Source organism: Ictidomys tridecemlineatus, chromosome 2 (assembly GCF_052094955.1).
Source record: "Ictidomys tridecemlineatus isolate mIctTri1 chromosome 2, mIctTri1.hap1, whole genome shotgun sequence".
Taxonomy (NCBI): domain Eukaryota; kingdom Metazoa; phylum Chordata; class Mammalia; order Rodentia; family Sciuridae; genus Ictidomys; species Ictidomys tridecemlineatus.
The window spans coordinates 177,946,414-177,966,364 of NC_135478.1; the positions used below are offsets into that span (position 1 = coordinate 177,946,414).

Below are 19,951 nucleotides of genomic sequence, written 5' to 3' on the forward strand. Positions count from 1 at the left end.
AGTATACTGACTACTTTCATACCGTGAAAGCCCGATATCCAAAAAAATGCAGCATTTGTTTTCATATCTTGAAGATAGTTTAAGTGATTCAGGTATTTCTAATTTTCACAAGTAACTTTCACATTTCATTATCTAAGCTGTTCATTTGATTCATTCTGAGACTAGAGATCATTGTTTAGAAAAAACACGGTCTTAAGTAACTTTAAAAAGGAAATTGCGTACAAATAAATGTCAGTTAAGAAGTAGGGGGAAACAGCACAAAGTCTGTGATATATTTACTAGTACTGTACTAATGTCAATGCCCAGGTTTTGATAGTGTACTACAGCTTTAAGAAATGTCACTGATGTAGTGGCTGGTGTGAGACTCACAGGACTCTGTATGCAATGGCCCTCCTTCTTTTGTAGGACTTTAGTATAAGTGTGAAATAGGTCAAGTACAACCTTTTATAAAGACTTTTTTTTTTCATTAGGTGTTTTTCCCAACTGGTCAGTATTCTATGGAACAATACTTTGAAGCAATTTATAATGAAATATATATACAATAGAGTACTTTTAAAAGTAGAGCACAGAGAAACCATAGAAAAGAAAGGGGGATGATTTTACCGGAACCTGACATTCACATTGCAATTAATATAAAGGACTAAATAGGTATAAAATGCTTAAAACTCTGCTGATACTTAATAAGTACTCAACAAATGTAGTCCAACTTATTATGAGCTATTTTTCCTTCATATGATGAGAAGAAGCAAAGTTGCTATTCAGGTTGAATGACATTCCTGACATGATCATCTAAAGAGAATTATCACGTGGATTCTTTGAGGAAGGTGTTTTGATTGACATTCTGGACAATGTCCTGGAGTGTGGTTTATTCAGGAAAGAGGATTTTAAATGGCAACTGTCTCTTCAGCGTCTCCAAGTTGTTGGGGGAGGAAGAGCCCACATTATACTCTGAGGATACACAGTAGGGTGCTCTATGTAAGGGTAAGTGTACATAGTCAACTTTATTGAGATACACGTTTTTTCTATTTATATAGTGGTGACTTCTTGACTTCTTTCATGCTATCAATTTTGAAATCAAGAGTCAGTATATGAAGGATATGTGTTTTTGGTAAATAGTATTCCACATTGTTTAAAGACAGATTGGACCAATGAGGTTCTTTGGGAAGATCACAATGGATGTCCAGAAACCTGGGACTAAATTCACATTTCAGCTACTAACCAACTTGGGAAAAAAGCTTAGATAACAGCCAGTAGACATTGGTGAACTATATATCCTTCTAGTCAGAAAAACAATAGAATGTTTTTATAATAATAATAATAATACTATTAATGACTTTCGTATTAATGAACTTTCATGTTAATGACCTAGGTTAAGTGCTTCATCTACACCATCTCATTTAATTTTTGCAGCTGTGTGTGTTGGGTACTAATTTCCTCTCTATTTTACAAATAGAGAACGTGAGGTTCAGAGAGGTAAAGTTATTGGCACAGAAGCACACAGAAAATAAGTGGCAGAGCCAGAATTAGAAGTAGATCTACAGAGTTCCTGACCCAGTTCTTTATATACTACCTCTGAATCATATTAGAACCACAAAGAGCAATGCATTGTATTTATCATCATCTGGTTTCCTAGCGATCCTATGTTTTCCACGGTCTGATGTTATTTTTTTAAATGGGGATGCTGCAGCAATTTACAAGCATTTAACTAACCCCTCACAGTTAGGGGAGCACCAGGGTGAATAGGTGAAGTCTGTAGATGTGCCAGCATCTATTCCCTGGACGATTATTCAATTGATGGCAATCAGGTAAGTACACAACCTATGCTGGGTCTGATTAGACACCTTGAACTTTTTGCTCCCATCCTGCAAGCAGACAGTGTTGGTTTTGGAGTCAAACCAAACCTCTAGGAGCTGCAGGGCGTATTTTTGAGAACAGGTTGTGTGGCTGGTAGCACCACTCTCTGCATTAGATAGACAGCCTGTGATGACCTCAGCCTTGAAGAAAATCTCCACTTCAGTCAATCATGTTGAAGCTACAGTGCCAGGGCGCTCTGCTGCTTAAACATTAATTATATTCTGCATTACGTACATGCACAGAGCAGAGTAGATAAGGTAGTTTGGGCATCTGCATTCCTAACATTCATAAAATGCTTCCAGGAAGAAAAGAAAATGTTTTTGATCCATGGAGGACTGGCTAAAGAGAATATTTGAGAGTGTGCTGTTACCTCATTTTCCCTAGTTTAGTTTGTGCTTTCAGAACTTAAGAGCCAAGACCCTTGTTGTATCACCCCAAGGAAAGCCATGTTACCTAAAGGGAGAGGAGTGTTACCTTTTGCAGTGGTGCCAGAAGAAAGGCAATGGCCACAATGACAATCAACACAATGATAGCGGAGAGGAGCCCAGCAACCTGTGCAGACAAAACAGTTCTCTTCACAATCTGCACTCTGCCCTTAGCTTGGCTTTCCCGGTTATTAACTCTGGGATGGCCCCTGCAGCAAGGATATTGAAATACCTGCGTTTTGCCTCCTGTACTCTCCTGGACCCCTGATCTGGAGAGGGCGGTACTCCCTGCAAAGCCTCTAAATGATCCAGTGAATATGTTACTCAATCCCAAGGCAATTAACTCCTGAAGGAGAACAAGGAAGAAGTTTTCTTAGAAGTATTCTGTTTTAGAAGAATATTGTGTGCACAAAATATTGTTTACAGTTGCCTAATCAGACCCAGGGTAGATTATGTACTTACCTGATTGCCATCAATTGGATAATCATACTTGAGGGAATAGACACTGGCCACAGAAAAGGCCACTGCAAAGCCCACAATCGCAATGCCAAAGCTGTCTCCTATGGTGTCTTGGAAAATCTGCACATCGGGTGTAATAGGGGGCTCAAATCTGAAATTGAAATGCAACGAGTTTGAGTGTCACCAACGAGCTTATAAATTCATGTGATTATTGGAAAAAATCAAGGAATGAATGCAATCTTGCCTGAGTTATATCTCACTCTATGTGACAGAGCTTTGGGAGTAGTGATGAATAGACTCTGAATATGTTTTACAATTAGAGCCCAATGCTGGATGACTACAAAGCTGAGAATAATTGAGTGTGACTTAACAAAAATTTAGTCCTACTGAGACCTTTGGAATTTGCCATCTTGTTGAAAAGCAACACTGCCTGGGTTTGAAAAAAAGATTTTAAATCCAGTCCAATGATAGTGGTACAATGGATATGACTTTGCCAGCACACCTACATTATGATGTCCACTTTTATCCCTACAAGCTTCTTGCAAAATGTTTTACATTCTGCTTGTATTGTTACATTGCAAAGCATCGCCCATGGTGCCTCCAATAGTTATCCATGGATGAAGTCTCTTTGAGCAAACAATTTTGAGACAAGGGAAGAAAAACAAAACAAAGCAAAGCAACGAAAGGAAGGAAGGAAGGAAGGAAGGAAGGAAGGAAGAAAGAAAGAAAAAAGAAAAGAAAAGAAAAAAGAAAAGAAAAGAAAAAAGAAAAGAAAAGAAAAGAAAAAGTCATTTGATAACCATAACATTTCATGGAAAACCCCTAGCAAACAGGTGGGTCTTGGACTTTGCCCCACACTCCAGAGAGCTGCCAGAGCCAACCATGGCCCTGATGAGCATGGGTTATAGTTTAAAGTGATAGAGTGTCAGAGAAATGTTCATTTCACAAGGGATACTTCTGTGCTTATGCCTCATGAACTTAAAGAGTTAGATATATTTATTAGTTGTATTATAAAAGGTGCACATATCTTAAACTTAATATCAATTTACTAAAAGGCTCAGTTCCTTTAAACATCTGTTTCTGATCTAAAACATTGGAAGTGGGTTAATTGGATTCAATCTGTAAATATCTTTTTTTGGGGGGGGTGCGAGGTACCACAGATTGAACTCAGGGGAATTTGACACTGAGCCTCATCCCAGCTCTATTTTGTATTATATTTAGAGATAGGATCTCACTAAGTTTCTCAGCACCTCGCCATTGCTGAGTCAGGCTTTGAACTTGTGATCCTCCTGCCTCAGCCTCCCGAGCCGCTGGGATTACAGGTGTGTGCAACCATGCCTAGCTTATAAACATCTTTGATAATACATTTTCAGCTTTAATTTGGAAGAAGTACTATTTTTCTATACTCGGCTGACATCATAAATTAGAAAGGTTGCTAGGAATGTTATTTACTTGCTTATTTATATATTTACTTATTTGTGGTGGTACGGTTGGAAACTAGGCCCTCACACATGCTAGGCAAGTGCTCTATCACTGAGCCACATCCCCATCCCTGTTTTCTGATATAATTAAATTTTGCGTTTGATGCCAAAATAACCCGGACCTTACTATTATTCTTTTGTTTTAGTTTCTGAATGCCATAAAACTTGTGTGATGGAGATTTTATAGTCCGAAGTCTTCATTTCTGGTCTGCCACTTATCCTTCCTGAGATGCAGATTCCTCATTTGTAAAGTGAGGATGATAACAACTGTTCTTTTTTTCTTCATAGTTTTGTGGGAGGGTCAAATAAAATAATGAATATGACTGCTATTTATACACTGTGAAATACAAAGTGCCTATCAGCTTCTATTACAGGACCCTCTGCATCTAAGTGACATCCTTTGTGTTTCCTCCAGTATTTCAACCAGCACTTCCCTTTGGCCAAGTTATTTGCATTTGGTGTGTGTGTCTTCATGAAAATGATTTGTAAAGTGGCATATGCATTAATAGCATTAATATGCATTAACAACAATAATTAATGATCGTTATCTTCCAGTAATATTGTATTTGCAATTAACAGACATTTAAAATGCTCAATTGTTGCTTAGAAAAAAATGGGAGTGTAAAAAAAGCACATCAAGTGCCTCTTACCTAACTCAGATGCTAAATGAGTAATAGTCATAATGCAGTTTCAACACTAATTGTAGGTCAGGCACTTAACCATGGCACATGTAGTAACTAGTTCAATCCTTCTGAAAATCCTGTATGACAGCTATTCTTTTCAGCCTTATTTTATAGCCCAGGGCATTGAGGCACAGAGTTTAGTTATTTGTTCTCTGCCTCTAGAACATGTGAATTTACCTAATGGGTCACACTGCCTCTCTGTAGAGTGTAATGGTTAATAAATGTGAGCTAGGTTCTTCCCCCACCCCACATTCCTTGTAGAGAGAGGTCCATTGACCTTGAAATTATATTTTGTCACTCAGTGATCTTGAAGTTTATCATTTATTTTCAAAACGTCTGCTTCTGACCAGACTCTCTTTGATTTTGCTTTTGTTTATTTATTTTTGATTTGGCGTCTTCCAGCACACAGTGCAATCGCCTGAAAGTTACAGGGTGGAGGGAAAACCTAGAAATAGTCTTTTAGTCTCAGCCTACTTTCCACTTCACAACTTCATAGAAGTGATGTTTGAGATTCATTAAGTGGAACACCTGAAGAGCTGGTGATAAAAATATATTTTTGCTTAAAAATATACCAGTATCTGTTCTTAAAGGAATTTGGCTATTCTAAGACAAGGATATACATAAAACTGATGACTTCTGGCATTCTCAAAACCTTGTAAAGCATGGGGAGAGGAGTGGTCTTTAATTTGTTTTGACAGATGATGATCTTTCCTTGGAGAAAGAAACTGGTGCTACCTAAAGGGCAGAGGAAGGACAACACAAAAAGAGATCTCCCCTCCCAATCCACTAAATGTAATAAAATATATTTTCAAATTCCTTGTACTAGCTGGGAAAGCTGCTCTGGCTTTGTTTTGAACTTGACCATGAGAAAGGACAGAGTGTGCCAGTGTGCCTATCGATTGCTCAATCGGTGTACAGGTATTCCTTCAGTGTTTCTTTTGAACTTTCGGAACTTGGCTCCAGTAACCTCAAACAAAGCACTATGTATTGTTTATAGTAATTTACAGACAAGGAAATCTGATTTTAGTTGATGATTCTTTAGAAGAAGTAGTTTATTTTGCCTACTTTTTAACTCTCACTACTTTCCTAACATTTACTTTCATGTGCGTCCTTGCTGGCCTGGCTGTGAGTTCTTCTAACCAGGAGAAACTTCCTGATATTAACAGTGGACCCTGACTCCTTTTGTAGCTACTTCCTTGAAGGACAGCAGCCAGCTTTCATTCTTCATGTGCAGTGCTGGGTCTTCTCACCAGGGTTGCACTCTCCTGTGACTGCTGTCTACTCACACTCTGCTGATGCACGGAGACACCAGCATAGAAAACACACTTACCCAGTATCCATCTGCCCAACCACAGACACGTTAAACCTGTGCTCGAAGTCAAAGCCATAGGATACACCTGTTGCGATCACCGTCTGCAAAGTTGCAAATTGCCCAAGTTAGAAATGTTTGATGCAACCAAGAGTCTGAACCTGGGGTGGGGGAACACTGCCAAAACCCACCCTGGACTTTTTAATAAGCCTCTCTAGCCTGGGCTTTGCTTTTTAAAAGAGGTCCTGAGGCAATCCTGACTGCCAGTTAAGCAAATAACCACAGCTCTAATTCAAATGGGTCTGTTGTCTGGTCTTAGAGGTCTTGCTCTCTGCACCGTCTTTGTCTTACAAGGAAAGAATAAGCCCAAAATCATAACAGGAAGTTATTCAATTCAGAATGAACAGAAAAATCCTACTACACAGTACACCCAGAAACTGCAGAAATAGCATCTGCCCCACTAAAACCTCAAAATCTGCAGATGATGAAAACTTTCTGACATGATGACACTAGAATATGAAAGAAATTTTTAAGATGATCAATTACCACGATAAGTTCGATGGGGATAGGCACTGGAAGTTTGGACTTGTAGCGCTGATTTATCTCTTTAAACACAAATACAATAAACAGGATAATCAGGGATGTCACGAGGTCAGCAATGTTAGTCTTCTCTATTTGGGTGAATACAGACTCTAGTACCTACAGTTACAAAAAAAAGACACCAAGCTCCTATATTAGTGCATAATTTGGATACAATACTTACCTCCAAATAGATAAAAATATACATTGAAGCAGGAGGACTGGCAGAAGAGGGATAGTGAGTCTCAGTTCTGCTCCTGTCAAATGTAAACTACAAAATCGTAAAGACCAGCATGGAGATGTGTATGAGAAGGGTAAATTAGCCTAGTGGAGGTGATACCCTGGTGTAGGGGGACATCTGTCATTTTTTTTCTTTTTCTGAGAAGCTCTTTGGCTAGTGTCAAATTTTGTTGGATACTTTTCACAGTTTACAACAGATCTTTTCTGCATTTAGTTCTCTTTAGCTGTTGTTCTTTATTTCAAAACCATCACTGCTGTTATATCCAAGGAGTAACTTCTAATCCCTGATAGTTTTTTCTTTTTTTAAAAGAGAGAACCTTTTTTAAAGAGAGAGAGAATTTTTTAATATTTACTTTTTAGTTCTCGGCGGACACAACATCTTCATTTGTATGTGGCGCTGAGGATCGAACCCGGGCCGCACGCATGCCAGACGAGCGCGCTACCGCTTGAGCCACATCCCTAGCCCCTGATAGTTTTTTTTTTTTTAAAGCCTGACCTGTATTCCCTTAAATCTTGGTCTTTTAAAGGTTCAACTCCCTCAAATTTGTTGGCTTATTTTCCAGGTCACTTTTTGGAAAATAGTTCCCTAAATGCATGCCCTCACTTCCTGAAGTCAGAGGGTTGCATATCTATGGGGCCAAGACAGGAGTTGCTCTGGACAGGAATGAGAGACTGTTTGCTCCAATAAGGAGCAAGATCTGTTTCCAAGATTGTTTTGATAGAAGTACTAAGAACACTATTGGTAAATGAAATGATGGAAGGTCATTGTTTTAAACTGAGCTCCTGCAATAGACCTCCCCCGGACCAGATCAAACCAAAATGAAGTCACTCATGCAGAATGCCACATAACCAAGATGAAACTTTAAGAAAGCAGATAGATCTTAAAACATAACAGTTTCCCCCTGCTAGACGCAGGTGATTCCAGTCTGACTTAGCCTAAAAAGATGGTCCCCTTTGCTTTAACTCCTGGGGGAAAGAGGAGAAGCTAAACCAGAAGAAATCAGCCTTTAACCAATCAATTTATTTTGTATTGTTCTTCCCACTTTACCAACCCCACTGTTCCACTATTTCCCAATGGAATTTGAGACTAAGTCCATTTATGATGATGATAGAGAGTGACATCACTATCCACAAAACTGGGTTAATCAGAATTAAAAAGTTGAACCAAAGTGGGGGAATAAGGTTTGGTCTAAAACTACCTCTGTTTTAATTTGACCTAAATAAATTTCTTTTTATGTAATAACATAATTTCATGTGTACATAGATTAAACTACTCTTGTAACAAGTAGCTGAGTCTCACTCAGCTAGTCACAAGAAGTTGACAGTTCAAACCAATCTTCAAAAAAAGACAGACATGAGCTGTAACCAGTCGGACTGTCTCTGTACCTTACTTCCATCTTCTCTGTGTCACTTCCTTTCCTCCGACTATAAATGTAACCAGACTGTGTGGTGGAGTGAAGCTTTCTGAACCATTTTGGTCCAAACTACTGCTTGATTCTATAATTACAAATAAATCCAATTAATATCTGCAAAACTAGATTTATTGTAATTTCATCTTTTAATACTTCTACTTTGCTTTCTTTGGAGGAGGGGAGAACCACTGCCTTATCTACCTGTGGAACAATTTCCTTTTGCTATATGAACAGATATGCATAAAGGACTCAACAACTTCAATTTCAAAAGATTTGATTTATGAGAAATAGAGAAATATAATAAATTAATAAGCAAATTTCTTTGAAAATTAGACTTTGAGAAAAAATTTAACACTCAGGAAAAAATAGCAAACCTTTTAATAATACGCTTAGATTGTGGTTATTTTTTTTTTCCTCTGTTGTTAACATTAACTATATGTTAGATGTGGTTGATTTTCAGTGTTCTTCTCTTTTCTACCAACCTTTTTTATCATGTGAATCAATTTCACAACCCATTGATTTTTGGAAGTTGTAGGTTTGCCCTACAGCAAAGGCACTAAAGGAAGGTTCTCTAGGAAACACGTGGTGAATTTTATGTATTTCAATAGTTCTTTTTAAGTGAGGGGAACACTTACTTTGAAAATCGAGAATGGGTCCGTGTGTGCTGGAACTGATAGCTGCAACATGAATTTGAGCTGGGAAACCAACACATGAACGGCGGCAGCAGTGGTGAAGGCACTGATCAGGGACTCAGATAGGTAGATCACTACAAATCCGATCCGCAGAACCCCCAGGACCAGCTGGCAAGAGAAGGACAAAAGCGTGTGTTAATGTGGATTAGGAGTACACCTCGGCAAACTAAAGGATCAGCCATGGAAAGGATTCCAGCATAGAGGTTCACCCTGCATGCACAGGCCTTGAAGAGGCTGCTGTCTCTCCTCCCGGAAAACTCCCATTCAGGACTCCTCCCTGTAATTCCCTCCCATCCCACCCCCCAGGTTGAAAGTTACATGGTGTTCAAAGAAAAGAGGACATAAGTCCAATATGCCCCCAAGATTTATCCCACCCCCCTTATTTATAGGTGCGGTGTCTTTAGAAGACTCACCATAAACCATTTATAGCAGAATCTTATCTATCATCAGCCCTCATAAATTTGCTGATGTAATTTGAAATCAACACTTTCTAGCTGCTACAGCATGCATGGGTGAGTGTCTCCATTCACATCCCCTCAAATACATTGTTTGACTGTTTAAGAAACACGTAATTGCATATTGGACATCAAAAGTGCTTGGTTCTAGCTGGGGAACAAGGGTAGTTAATTCCTCTCAAAGCATCAGGGTTTTGCAGTAAAGTGAATGGAATGAACTTTCTTGGCCTTTATCTGGTTTTTCTTTCCTCTCATGTCTTCAGAATGAAGACAAAGTTCTGGGTACACAAAGTCCAGTTGGGTTTTATTTCTGTTCTTAGGTTCAGAAATGTATTACAAACAACTGACTGCATGGTTTGACAGTAAGTAGGACACACACTGTGTACTGTCTGAGATTGATTTATTCTTTCTTCAAGAAATTCACTAACAGTAAACTTGAGCAACATCCTGAAGTTTCCATGGCATTTTCTCTGTTCAAAATGGTGTCTGTGTTGTGGTTTGAGAGTGAGTCTTTAGGTTCCACCATGATCTTCTCTACTGTCCCTCAAATCTTTGATATGAACAGCTCAAAGTGCAAAGCCCCTAACCCTTGCAATTAGCTTGGAGTCACTGAAGGATTAGGAAGAAAAAAATCCCGAAGTTACTAGTGTCCCCATTACTTGTTATGTTTTATGACTGTACCAAGTGATTTTATTGACTTGAGCATTGAATTCCTTACCAGTTGCACCACCCTGTTCCCCTCCTTTTTTTTCCCCTTCTATCTAGATGCACATTCACTTGTTTTTGCAATGTGGATCTGTCTCCCCTTCCCAACCCTTTGGCTGTGGAGAGTGATACTTTTTAAATCATTTCTTCTGGGCCTCTGAACAAGGGACACAAACCAAAGGGAAGATGAAGAGTGTGTGGGAGGAGGGGAAAAATTCCCAGAAAAATGCACTCTAGTCAAAACAAGCAGATTATGAGAAAGTGCTCACCTGGATGATTCCAGAAAGGACTGTGACAGTTGTAGCCACCAGTAGTTTCTTCTGCTCCAATATCGATTCATTATTCTCTGTGCTATTGGATGATTCCATCGTGGTACTGGCATCTGAGACTACATTTGTAACCACTGCTCCCACCATCATACTTAGAACTGGAAATGGTCCTAATTAATAGAAGGCAAACTGTGGTCAGCCTGTGCCTCCCTGGAGCACATACTACAATACAGCATATACAAAGAATGCCCTTTTCCCAAATCCCAGTCCTAGATCTTACGGGAAATGATGGCTAATAGAACTCATAAAGAAAAAGCAATAAAGCATTCATTAGCACCTTAGCACCGTAACTGACTTACCTACAGATATGTGTTTAGAAGTACCCAAAAAGAAGTAGACTATGACTGGGAAAAAGGCTGCATACAACCCATATCTTGGGGGGATGGTGACCAGCAGAGCAAATGCTAAGCCTGTAAACACACAAACAGAAGGATCCTTATTTTGTGCAAGGGAATCTCACAAATTCTCACTAGGGCTTTTCTGATATTTAAGGTTGGAACTTTAAAATAAGTTATCTTAAGGAAACAAAATAAGTTACCTTATTAATTAAAAATGTATCAAAGATACAAATGTGAGAATGAAAACCATAAATCTCTTAGAAGAAAACAAGTATACATTTTTGTGACCTTGGGTTAAGGTTATGATTTCTAAGAAATGACCCCTTACAGTATAAGCAATTGGAGAAAAAAATAAATAAACTGACTTGATTAAAATTTGTAAAATGTGTACTCAAAGGATATTTTTAAGAAACTAAGGGCTAGAGATGTAGCTCAGTGGTGGAGGACTTGCCTCACATATGCAAGGCCCCAGATTTGATCCCCAGCTCCACTGGAAAAAAATAAACTGAAATGATAATCCACAGAATGAGAAAAGTTATTTGCAAATATATGTTGGATAAGGAGTTCTTTGCAACTATATGTACAAAATATAAATACCCTTTGCAACTTGACAATAAAAAGACAACCTTTTTTTAAAGGGCAAGGGATTTGAATAGCCCTTTTTTCCAAAGATGTACAAATGGCCAATATGTACAAGAAAAGATGCTTAACATGAGTCATTGGAAAAATACGAATTAAAACCACAACGAGATACCACTTCACCTTCTAGGATAGCTACAGTAATAAAGACGAAAGTTAAGGATGTGGAGAAATCTAAATTCTCATACACTGTTAGTGGGAATGTAAAAGAGAGCAGCCACTTTAGACAATAATTTGGCAGTTCAACAAGTGATCAAAAATGGAGTTACCATATGATCCAACAATTATACTTAGGTATATACTGAGGCAATTGATACATGTTTACACAAAAAGTTGTACACAAATGTTCATATTAGCATTATTCATAATAGGCTCAAAGTTCAAACAATTCAAATGTCCATGAACTGGTGAATGGATAAACAAAATGGAATAATCATGTAAAACATTATTTGTCTATGCTGCAATATGGATGAGCCTGGAAAACATGATACCAAGTGAAGAAATCAGACACAAAATGCCACATATTTTATGGATCCATTTTTATGAAATATCCAGAATAGGGAAATTCACAGAGACAGAGAATCATTGTCAAGGGGATAAGTTGGGGTGTGTGGAATGTGAAGTGTCTGTTAATGAGCAAGGGATGTTTTTTGGAGGGTGAAAATGTTATGGAATTAGTGGTGTTAAATATGCAGCCTGTTGAATATTCTTAAATCCATTGAATCATACACATTAAAAGGGTGGCTTCAGGTATGACTCAGTGGTAAAAAGAGTGTCTAGCATGGACAAGATCCTGAGTTGCATCTCCAACACCATACCACACCCACACACCCCACAAAAAAAGGGCATATGCATTATATCTAATTTTATGGCATATGCATTGTATCTAATTTTATGGCATATGCATTATATCTAATTTTATGGCATATGCATTATATCTAAAAAGGAGAGGAGGGTACCTTGAAGTACAGCCACCAGCCCTGTGCTGATACCAGAAACGATGTCACTGAGTAGCCATTCCTTTATTCGGTATGATGGTAACCAAGATGCTATGGGGAAGAAAGAGAGGGCAATTCTCTTGGCCTTTTGTGTGGAACAGCTGAAACATTGAAAACCACAGGTCAGTTAATATCAAATTTTAAGTTCAGTTCCTAACTGTGGGAGGAAAATTGGTAAAGATGATAATATATTAAAGATCAAACTAGTCATATAACTCCTACTATACCCAGGTTAACAGATCCCTGGTCACCATCATAGAATTTTTTTCTTTTTAAGACAAATACTAGGCTAGGGTTGTGGCTCAGTGGTAGAGTGTTTGTCTCACATGTGTGAGGTACTGGGTTTGATCCTCAGCACCACATAAAAATCAATAAAATAAAGGTATCGTGTCTATCTAAAACTAAAATATATTAAATATATTTAAAAAATAAAAAGATCAAATTTTCTTTAGCTGTAGTAGAATTTGTTTGTCATCCTTAGCTTGAACTGTGCTATATTTCAATTGAGAATTTTCCTCGTCCCCATCTATTAGTTATCTGATTTGGAAAGACTGTGTCGCTAGCTGAGACAGTATTCATTTTAGACATAACTTTCCCAACTCTGGCAGGGAGTAGGAGATTTGGAAACTTCAGACAAAAAGACTCCTTGGTTATGGACTAGAGCCAGAAAGGAGAGCTTGAAAGCTAGAAAATTTAGGAGAAAGTCTCTGTTTATTCCTAATGTCAATACCTTAAAAATATCTTACCTACAACACAATTTGAGATGATCCAGAAATGTCTTATGATGTCTGTGTTTCTTCTTATGTTCTTCTCCAAAAGTGTTTGCAGAGTACACTGGCCTGGCCACAACATACTGATTTCCTATGGGTTCAATCATTTTGCTTCTTTTGGCAGTGGTGGCAAGTGGAAGACCTTTGGAACTATGTGGTGAACCCTTCTTCTTGCCGTTAGCAGGTTAAAATGCCTGAAACCAAACAGAACTTGCTTCTTAAATAACTCAGAGATAATGTGATGCAATTTACAGATGAGTGAGCTCTGAACTGAATGTTACCACCTTTTGAGATCAAAAGAGGCAGGATTAAGGGACCTAGATTGTATTTTGTGACAGTGATATCACTTTTTCCTCCAATGAGCTGGACACTGCTCCTTTGGGTAAGTAAACAAAGAGCTTGTATTTAATTTTTTAAGAAGCAATAAAAATTGACTCAGTGTACAAACCAGTGAATCTGTTTTCTATGTATAAAGTGAGATCATCTTGTGGACTTTTTTTTTCCCTAGAAATGTTTCCAAAGTGAGGCATTGGAGAACTTGGAGAGATTGAAGTCTTTTCATTGTCCCTAGGTTCAAACAATATTCCAATTTAGTCATCAGGATTTTTATGATACCATTAAAAGTGCTTTTAATTTGTGAAATTAAAAGATATAATCTGTTTACTTTCCTATGGTTTCTGGGAGTCTGGTAAAGTTTTATAATTTATAGTTGAGGAAACTATGGCACAAACTAAAATTAGACTTGGTTACTTAGTTACAAGTGATAAGAACTTTCCTAAGGAAAGACCCCAGGGTCTTTCAAGTTACTTAACCTCTCTGAGCTTCATCTATGTAACAGTGATGATGATGATACCCAAGTTTCAAGGTGATTGTGAAAATTAAATGAGAATGTTTTCAAAACATCTGCCATTGTGCCTGGCATGCTATAAGCATTCATCAACTGGTAGTTATTATTTTAACAATTATATGTCTGATCTGAATTTTTAATTCTTATCTTAATTCTATTTCCATTACACTTAAAAGATCAATTTTACAAAGACTTTTTATGTACATTGTCAATTTATCCCTCACAAATCTCTAAGGCCTTACAATTCTTCTCCTCTTACAAATAATAACATGATTGCATACACATCCACCCCTTGACAAAAATCTAAGTACTTTTTATTGAGTCAGACCATGAGTAGTGTCAAAACGGGACTTCCATTTTCAAACTTTGCTGTTTCTTTTACAACGTGCAGTTTCTCTATTGTCCTATAAAAACAATTTAAAGAACATTCTGTTAGCATTCCATCTCCCCCACTTGATTTTGCATTATTACCCATAATGCCCAGGGTTCTGTTCCCTGACTGAAATCACAGTGATTAGATGAATTATGTCACACTAGACTGTATGTTGCTACATGATGCTTTCTCATACAGAAGGGCATTTTCAGCATGTTTGCAGAGCTCATGTTACAACCAGGAATCTGATGATGGCCTTAACTCTTGGCCTCACTTGACTTCTCTTAGACCATCCATTCCTCAATACCCCCAACCCGCCCACTCCAATTTCTTCAGTGCCCTTATCTTTCTCTGTATTTGTCTTCTCTGACCACAGTGAAGTGCTTCTGCCTCACCCTCTAGCATGGCCCCCAGTATTGAGACCCTTTGAATTTTATTTTGACTTTTAGATCCTCTTGCTATTCTTTCTGAGCCTTTTCCTCAGTCAAGCAGCTTGTCTTCTGTCTCTCATCTCCATTCACACCTCCATCTTTCCATCCTCACATCCAGGTGGCATACCCTAACTATACTCGTACTGGGTGGGGTGGCGCATGCATGTAATCCCAGTGGCTAGAGAGTCTGAGGCAGAAGGAATGTGAGTTCAAAGCCAGCCTCAGCAACTTAGCTAGGTCCTAAGCAACTCAGTGAGATCCTTGCTCTAAATAAAATACCCAAAAGGACTTGGAATGTGGCTCAGTGGTTAAGAGCCTTGGTTTAAAAAAAAAAAAAAAAAGAACTTGCTCATAAAGTGGAGCTGGCTTGGTCATTGCCATTCATAACATAAATTTTTGTCTTTATTTTTTTGCCAATTACCAACAATTTGGTTGGGGCATTAACATTTAATATCTAATCTATGGTCAATGACTGTTGACATCTTGGGTCTTTTGCAAAGACTGTCTAGAGTGTCTTCCAAGAACAGCTTTCCTCCTGTGAGAGATCCAGCCTGGCCAGCTAGCTGTAGGACAAAGACTGAAGCACTATGTGCTTTTACTTTTCTCAGATGCTGCTCTGTGCCAAAGTCTGGCTGAGCACAAAGAGCCACTCAAGCAGGAACAAACTTTATTTCCAAAACTCCCGCGAACGCCACACACTCGGCCTTCTCCTGGGACACATCACACCAACTGGGAATCCCTCCTCCGGAAATCCCTCCTACCACACTTCCCCAACCAATGGGAACTCTCTGGGAGTCCCCAGGAGAGCTCCAAAGTAGCAGGCAGAGGCGGACAGCAGGGGGCTAATATCCAATTGAATACACAACTTAACATGACTATTATCATCTTAATGGCTTGCTGGGGTCATCTTTCAACCAAAAATGCCATGCGTCATTTCTACTATGGCTCTCAGCAGCTCTGGACAGAAAGAAAGGAAAAGAAAAAAAAAAATCTGCCTTTTTGTTGCTTCATTCATGTTTCCATTGAGGAATTCACAGAAACTCATTGGTTCTCTTCCCTAAGAAAGATCCAGAGGGTACTTCTTTTCTTCCTTTGACTGTTGTATGTGCTCTCTCTGCTAAGCCATGGTCTAATTTTTTTAAAAAAAAACACCTAGTGACAATAATGGTAGAAAGACCTTCATTTGTGTGTAGCTCCTTCCCTGGGATGACTGACACTGGGTCTGTAATGTGCTCCCTCAAACCCCCAGATGATCAAAAGCCTGAACTCTAGCCTCCATACTGGAAAGAGTCTCCTTTTCACACCCAGCACTGCCTGCAAGGGGAGGGCTTGAGAGCAAGGAATCAGGGCAGCTCAAGAAATCTTTCCAGAACTTGGAGACCTTGAGAACCACATTCCAGTCTGCCTCCTGCTCCCAAATCTGCTACTTTGTATTCCACATGTAACAAACAACATGAGCCTTGAGCCAACACCCAGATGAAGCCACTGCTGAAGCAGGCTCCAGAGAGTCATAAGTGAATGTCATTCATCATTTCTGAGCTTGTTAAGAATGACCTACTTTAGTTAAGGATTCAAAAGTGATCTTATTTACTTTGTTTTCACCTGAACAAGTTACCTTTCCCCTAGAAATTCTTGGGAATTTTTTTTTTTTTTTTGGAACACATTTTCACCTGCAAATATCACTCCCCTATTAACATATGTCTTCTCATGTTGTTTTATCTTTGTGGTTCAATTTCTCTCTGGGTTCCTTAGGGTGTCATTGGCTCCTGGGAAATTGAAATTCATTCTCAGGGACCCTTCCTCCCAATAATTTTGGAATTCTGACACTTTTTTGGTGAATATTCGAATTTTTATTCACTTTCCTCTGATGTGCTCTTTTACATTTTTTGGCCCTTAGATGTATACACTATTTACATAGACACACACATGTATGCACATATATTTCTGTATACCTTGGTGCATGTCTTAGGTATATGTATTTGTCATTCTCTTTTTTTAAGTAGATTTTTAGTCCTAGAGTTAATTTCTGAAATTTAGTTTCTCAATTTAACTATTCCAGTTTTTTAAATACATTTTTAGTTGTAGATAAATGCAATACCTTTATTTATTTTATGTGGTGCTGAGGATTGAACCCAGTACCTCACATGTGCAAGGCAAGCACTCCACCACGGAGCCTCAATCCCAGACCCAACTATTCCAGTTTTTAAATAACTTTTTTGATACTTGTAAGGATTGTCATATACACACCCTTTCCCCACCACTTCAGGTTCCACTCTTTTCCAGCCTAAGCACTTGTATCTTCCTGGCCTCTGATTACCTGGGAGCCTCCACTCTGAATGCCCACTCCTGAGAGGTGTCTGCAGCTTTGAACTTTCCACAGTTCAGCATTGATCTAGGTTTCTAGACTTTCAGAGGTCTGTCCTTTCTGCTGGGAGACAACTAATTTGAACCCAAATGCTCATGAGCAATGCTAGGATTTGTTTTTACTTAGTGATAATTTGAAATCAGGATGCAAGCAGGTGTGCAGAGCATTTCCCAGCCCCTCCCCAGTCACAGGGCACCAGGTAGCTCTTCTGACATCACCCCTCCAGAGCCATCCACATTAAGGAGGGTCTGCTGAAGGCATCACTGCAAATGCCGTACTATGGCTAACATGTGCTGAAAATGCTGCTTCTTTCATGGATCTCAAATACACCTGTGCCAATCAGTGGAAAACCATAGGTAAACCAGCCTTATTTTGTGAATTGGTCCTTGGAGAAAGGGAATACAGCAGTGTTCTAATAACTGTCCTTGGGAGAGTGGGGAGAGATGGGAGAACAAGTAGAACAACTGTTGCGGTGATCACCACCACAGGCACCCCACAGTCAGCAAAATGGAGCCAGAATCAAGGGCACAGAAAGGTCCACATCAGCTGAGTAGAGGCAGGGAGATGATGGCTTCAGCATGGGATAGGGCCCAAGTGGTGACGAGGAGTAACTCAACGGTAAAGAGAGGTCAGAAGGGGGCGAGTTCCTGTTAAATGCTATGATTCTCCTGTATGTCTGTTTTGAAGCACAATAGGATAATTAATGAAGGTATCTTATGAATGTACACCTGAGCTGTTTCTTTGAGAGAAATAAGTGTGTCATCATTTAGAACATGAAAACCACTTGAGTTTTTCTCTGCTATTTAGTGATAATCGCTATTGGCATCTCACAAACACAAGACTGATTTTGAAACCAGAGTGGGAAAGGGGATAATAAGATGACACAGGTGTTTAAAGGTGATGAGACTTGGGTGAGGATCCTAAGTGAGGATCCTAAGGGAGTGGAAGTGGTTCTCTAGATGTCTAAGCAAGACTGCTAAAGAAAATGTTCTTGATTATTTTTTCCTTTGGCCAAATTTTTGTAGATAATTCATGTATCTCTATTTCAGTGTCCATGGTGGGAAATGACATGTGTGTTGTATTATTAATTTAGGATGTATGCTTACATGTTTGAGTTAATATTTAGTTCTAGGAATTTAGCTCAGTTTGAGCTTAATTTTAGTCACCAACATTATTTTTCATTAATTCTCTTACTACACTGCCCATAATGCTGGAAAACAAAGCCAAATCTAATTTAGGTAGGTCTGAAGCAGAAAAGAGTGAGAATTTGGCGGCTAAGTAGGCCTAGTTTTAAATCCCCACTTTGCCATTGTTTACCTGTGTTTGTTATGAGCAAGTTGTTCCAGCTTCAGTTTGTCTAATGGTAAAAGGAGGAGGCCTTCCCTGAGGGCTGTGGTCAAGGTAAACTGAGGTATGCAAAGAGAGACACCTTGGCCTTGATTTTATATATAAAAGCTTTAGGATTGACTATGTAGGCCCAATTTACAAAATCAACCATAGCCTGTTGGAAAATGTTCGTGTTGCCATCTTTTCTAGATCTTCATGTTTACTCTGAGCTTATCTCCAGAAACAACAGTTTTCCATTCTCACCCCAGTTTATTTGAACATAATTTTTTAATAAATATTTTTTAGTTGTAGTTGACACAATACCTTTATTTTATTTATTTATTTATATGTGGTGCTGAGGATCGAACCCAGGGCGAGCTAGGCGAGCACTCTACCACTGAGCCACAACACCAACCCCCCTAGAACATAATTTTAAAAGAATCTACCTCTCTCACCTGTTTAGCCTGGCATGCAAGGCTCCTTATATTTTGTCTCTGGTCTATGTCTCAAGGTCTTGTGTGCTTGTTCATGATTATAATAGGTTCCTAGCATGCCATGATGATTTAACATCTCCAGGTCTTTGCCCATATGGTTTCCTTTATCTGGTTTCTTCTCCCCATCTGCTGAATTCCAATTCATCTTTAAAAATACTCAGCTGTCCCTGACCATTGATTCCTTTCTTCATTGCTTCAACAGGCATCGATCGGCCTATTGTTTGTCAGGAACTTGGTTGTACAAGATAAGAAAATGCTGTAAAGCTTCATGGTACCCCTCAGAAAGAGTTAATCATTTCCTTCTTGAAAACTCCTTGAACATATTTCTATTCCATATCATACTGTATTGTCATTATTTGCTTATGTTTCTCTCCTCTATAAGATTAAATTCCCCAAAAGTTAAGGTCCAAATTCTATTTTTTCTCTTTTACATAGGTCTTATAACATAGTAAGTATGCAAGAAGGTTTGTTGGAATAAACTAAACTGTGAACAAAAGAGATATACATGATATCACCCTGAAATCTGAAGTTTGCACACACAGGAGAAGTGTCCAAAATGATTGGTCCAGATAATAAGTTGAAAAAAGAAAGGATGTAAGCTGGAGTTGAGAAAAGTTTCATGAAGGAACTGTTTCATGAAGTTCATGAAGGAAGTGTGGGTCTTGAATTAGACTTCACAGAACAGGTAAGTTTGGAAAGGATGATGAGAAGGTTGTAGGGAATGAACAAATCACACCCAGATGACAG

General features: G+C 38.7%; 1 protein-coding gene across 1 annotated transcript in view; it reads right to left on the reverse strand.

Annotated features, from left to right (window-relative positions):
* Slc26a3 (solute carrier family 26 member 3) overlaps positions 1-19,951 on the reverse strand; it is a 48,636-nt gene that overhangs the window by 13,070 nt on the left and 15,615 nt on the right. Inside the window, exons 2-11 of the mRNA XM_078040249.1 lie at positions 13,345-13,562; positions 12,560-12,699; positions 10,923-11,033; positions 10,564-10,733; positions 9,078-9,242; positions 6,758-6,910; positions 6,233-6,315; positions 2,742-2,889; positions 2,512-2,625; positions 2,329-2,406 (exon numbers count right to left, since the gene is read on the reverse strand). Of these exons, the coding sequence (XP_077896375.1) occupies positions 2,329-2,406; positions 2,512-2,625; positions 2,742-2,889; positions 6,233-6,315; positions 6,758-6,910; positions 9,078-9,242; positions 10,564-10,733; positions 10,923-11,033; positions 12,560-12,699; positions 13,345-13,475 (1,293 nt within the window). The 5' untranslated portion in view covers positions 13,476-13,562. The remainder of the gene's footprint in view (positions 1-2,328; positions 2,407-2,511; positions 2,626-2,741; positions 2,890-6,232; positions 6,316-6,757; positions 6,911-9,077; positions 9,243-10,563; positions 10,734-10,922; positions 11,034-12,559; positions 12,700-13,344; positions 13,563-19,951) is intronic.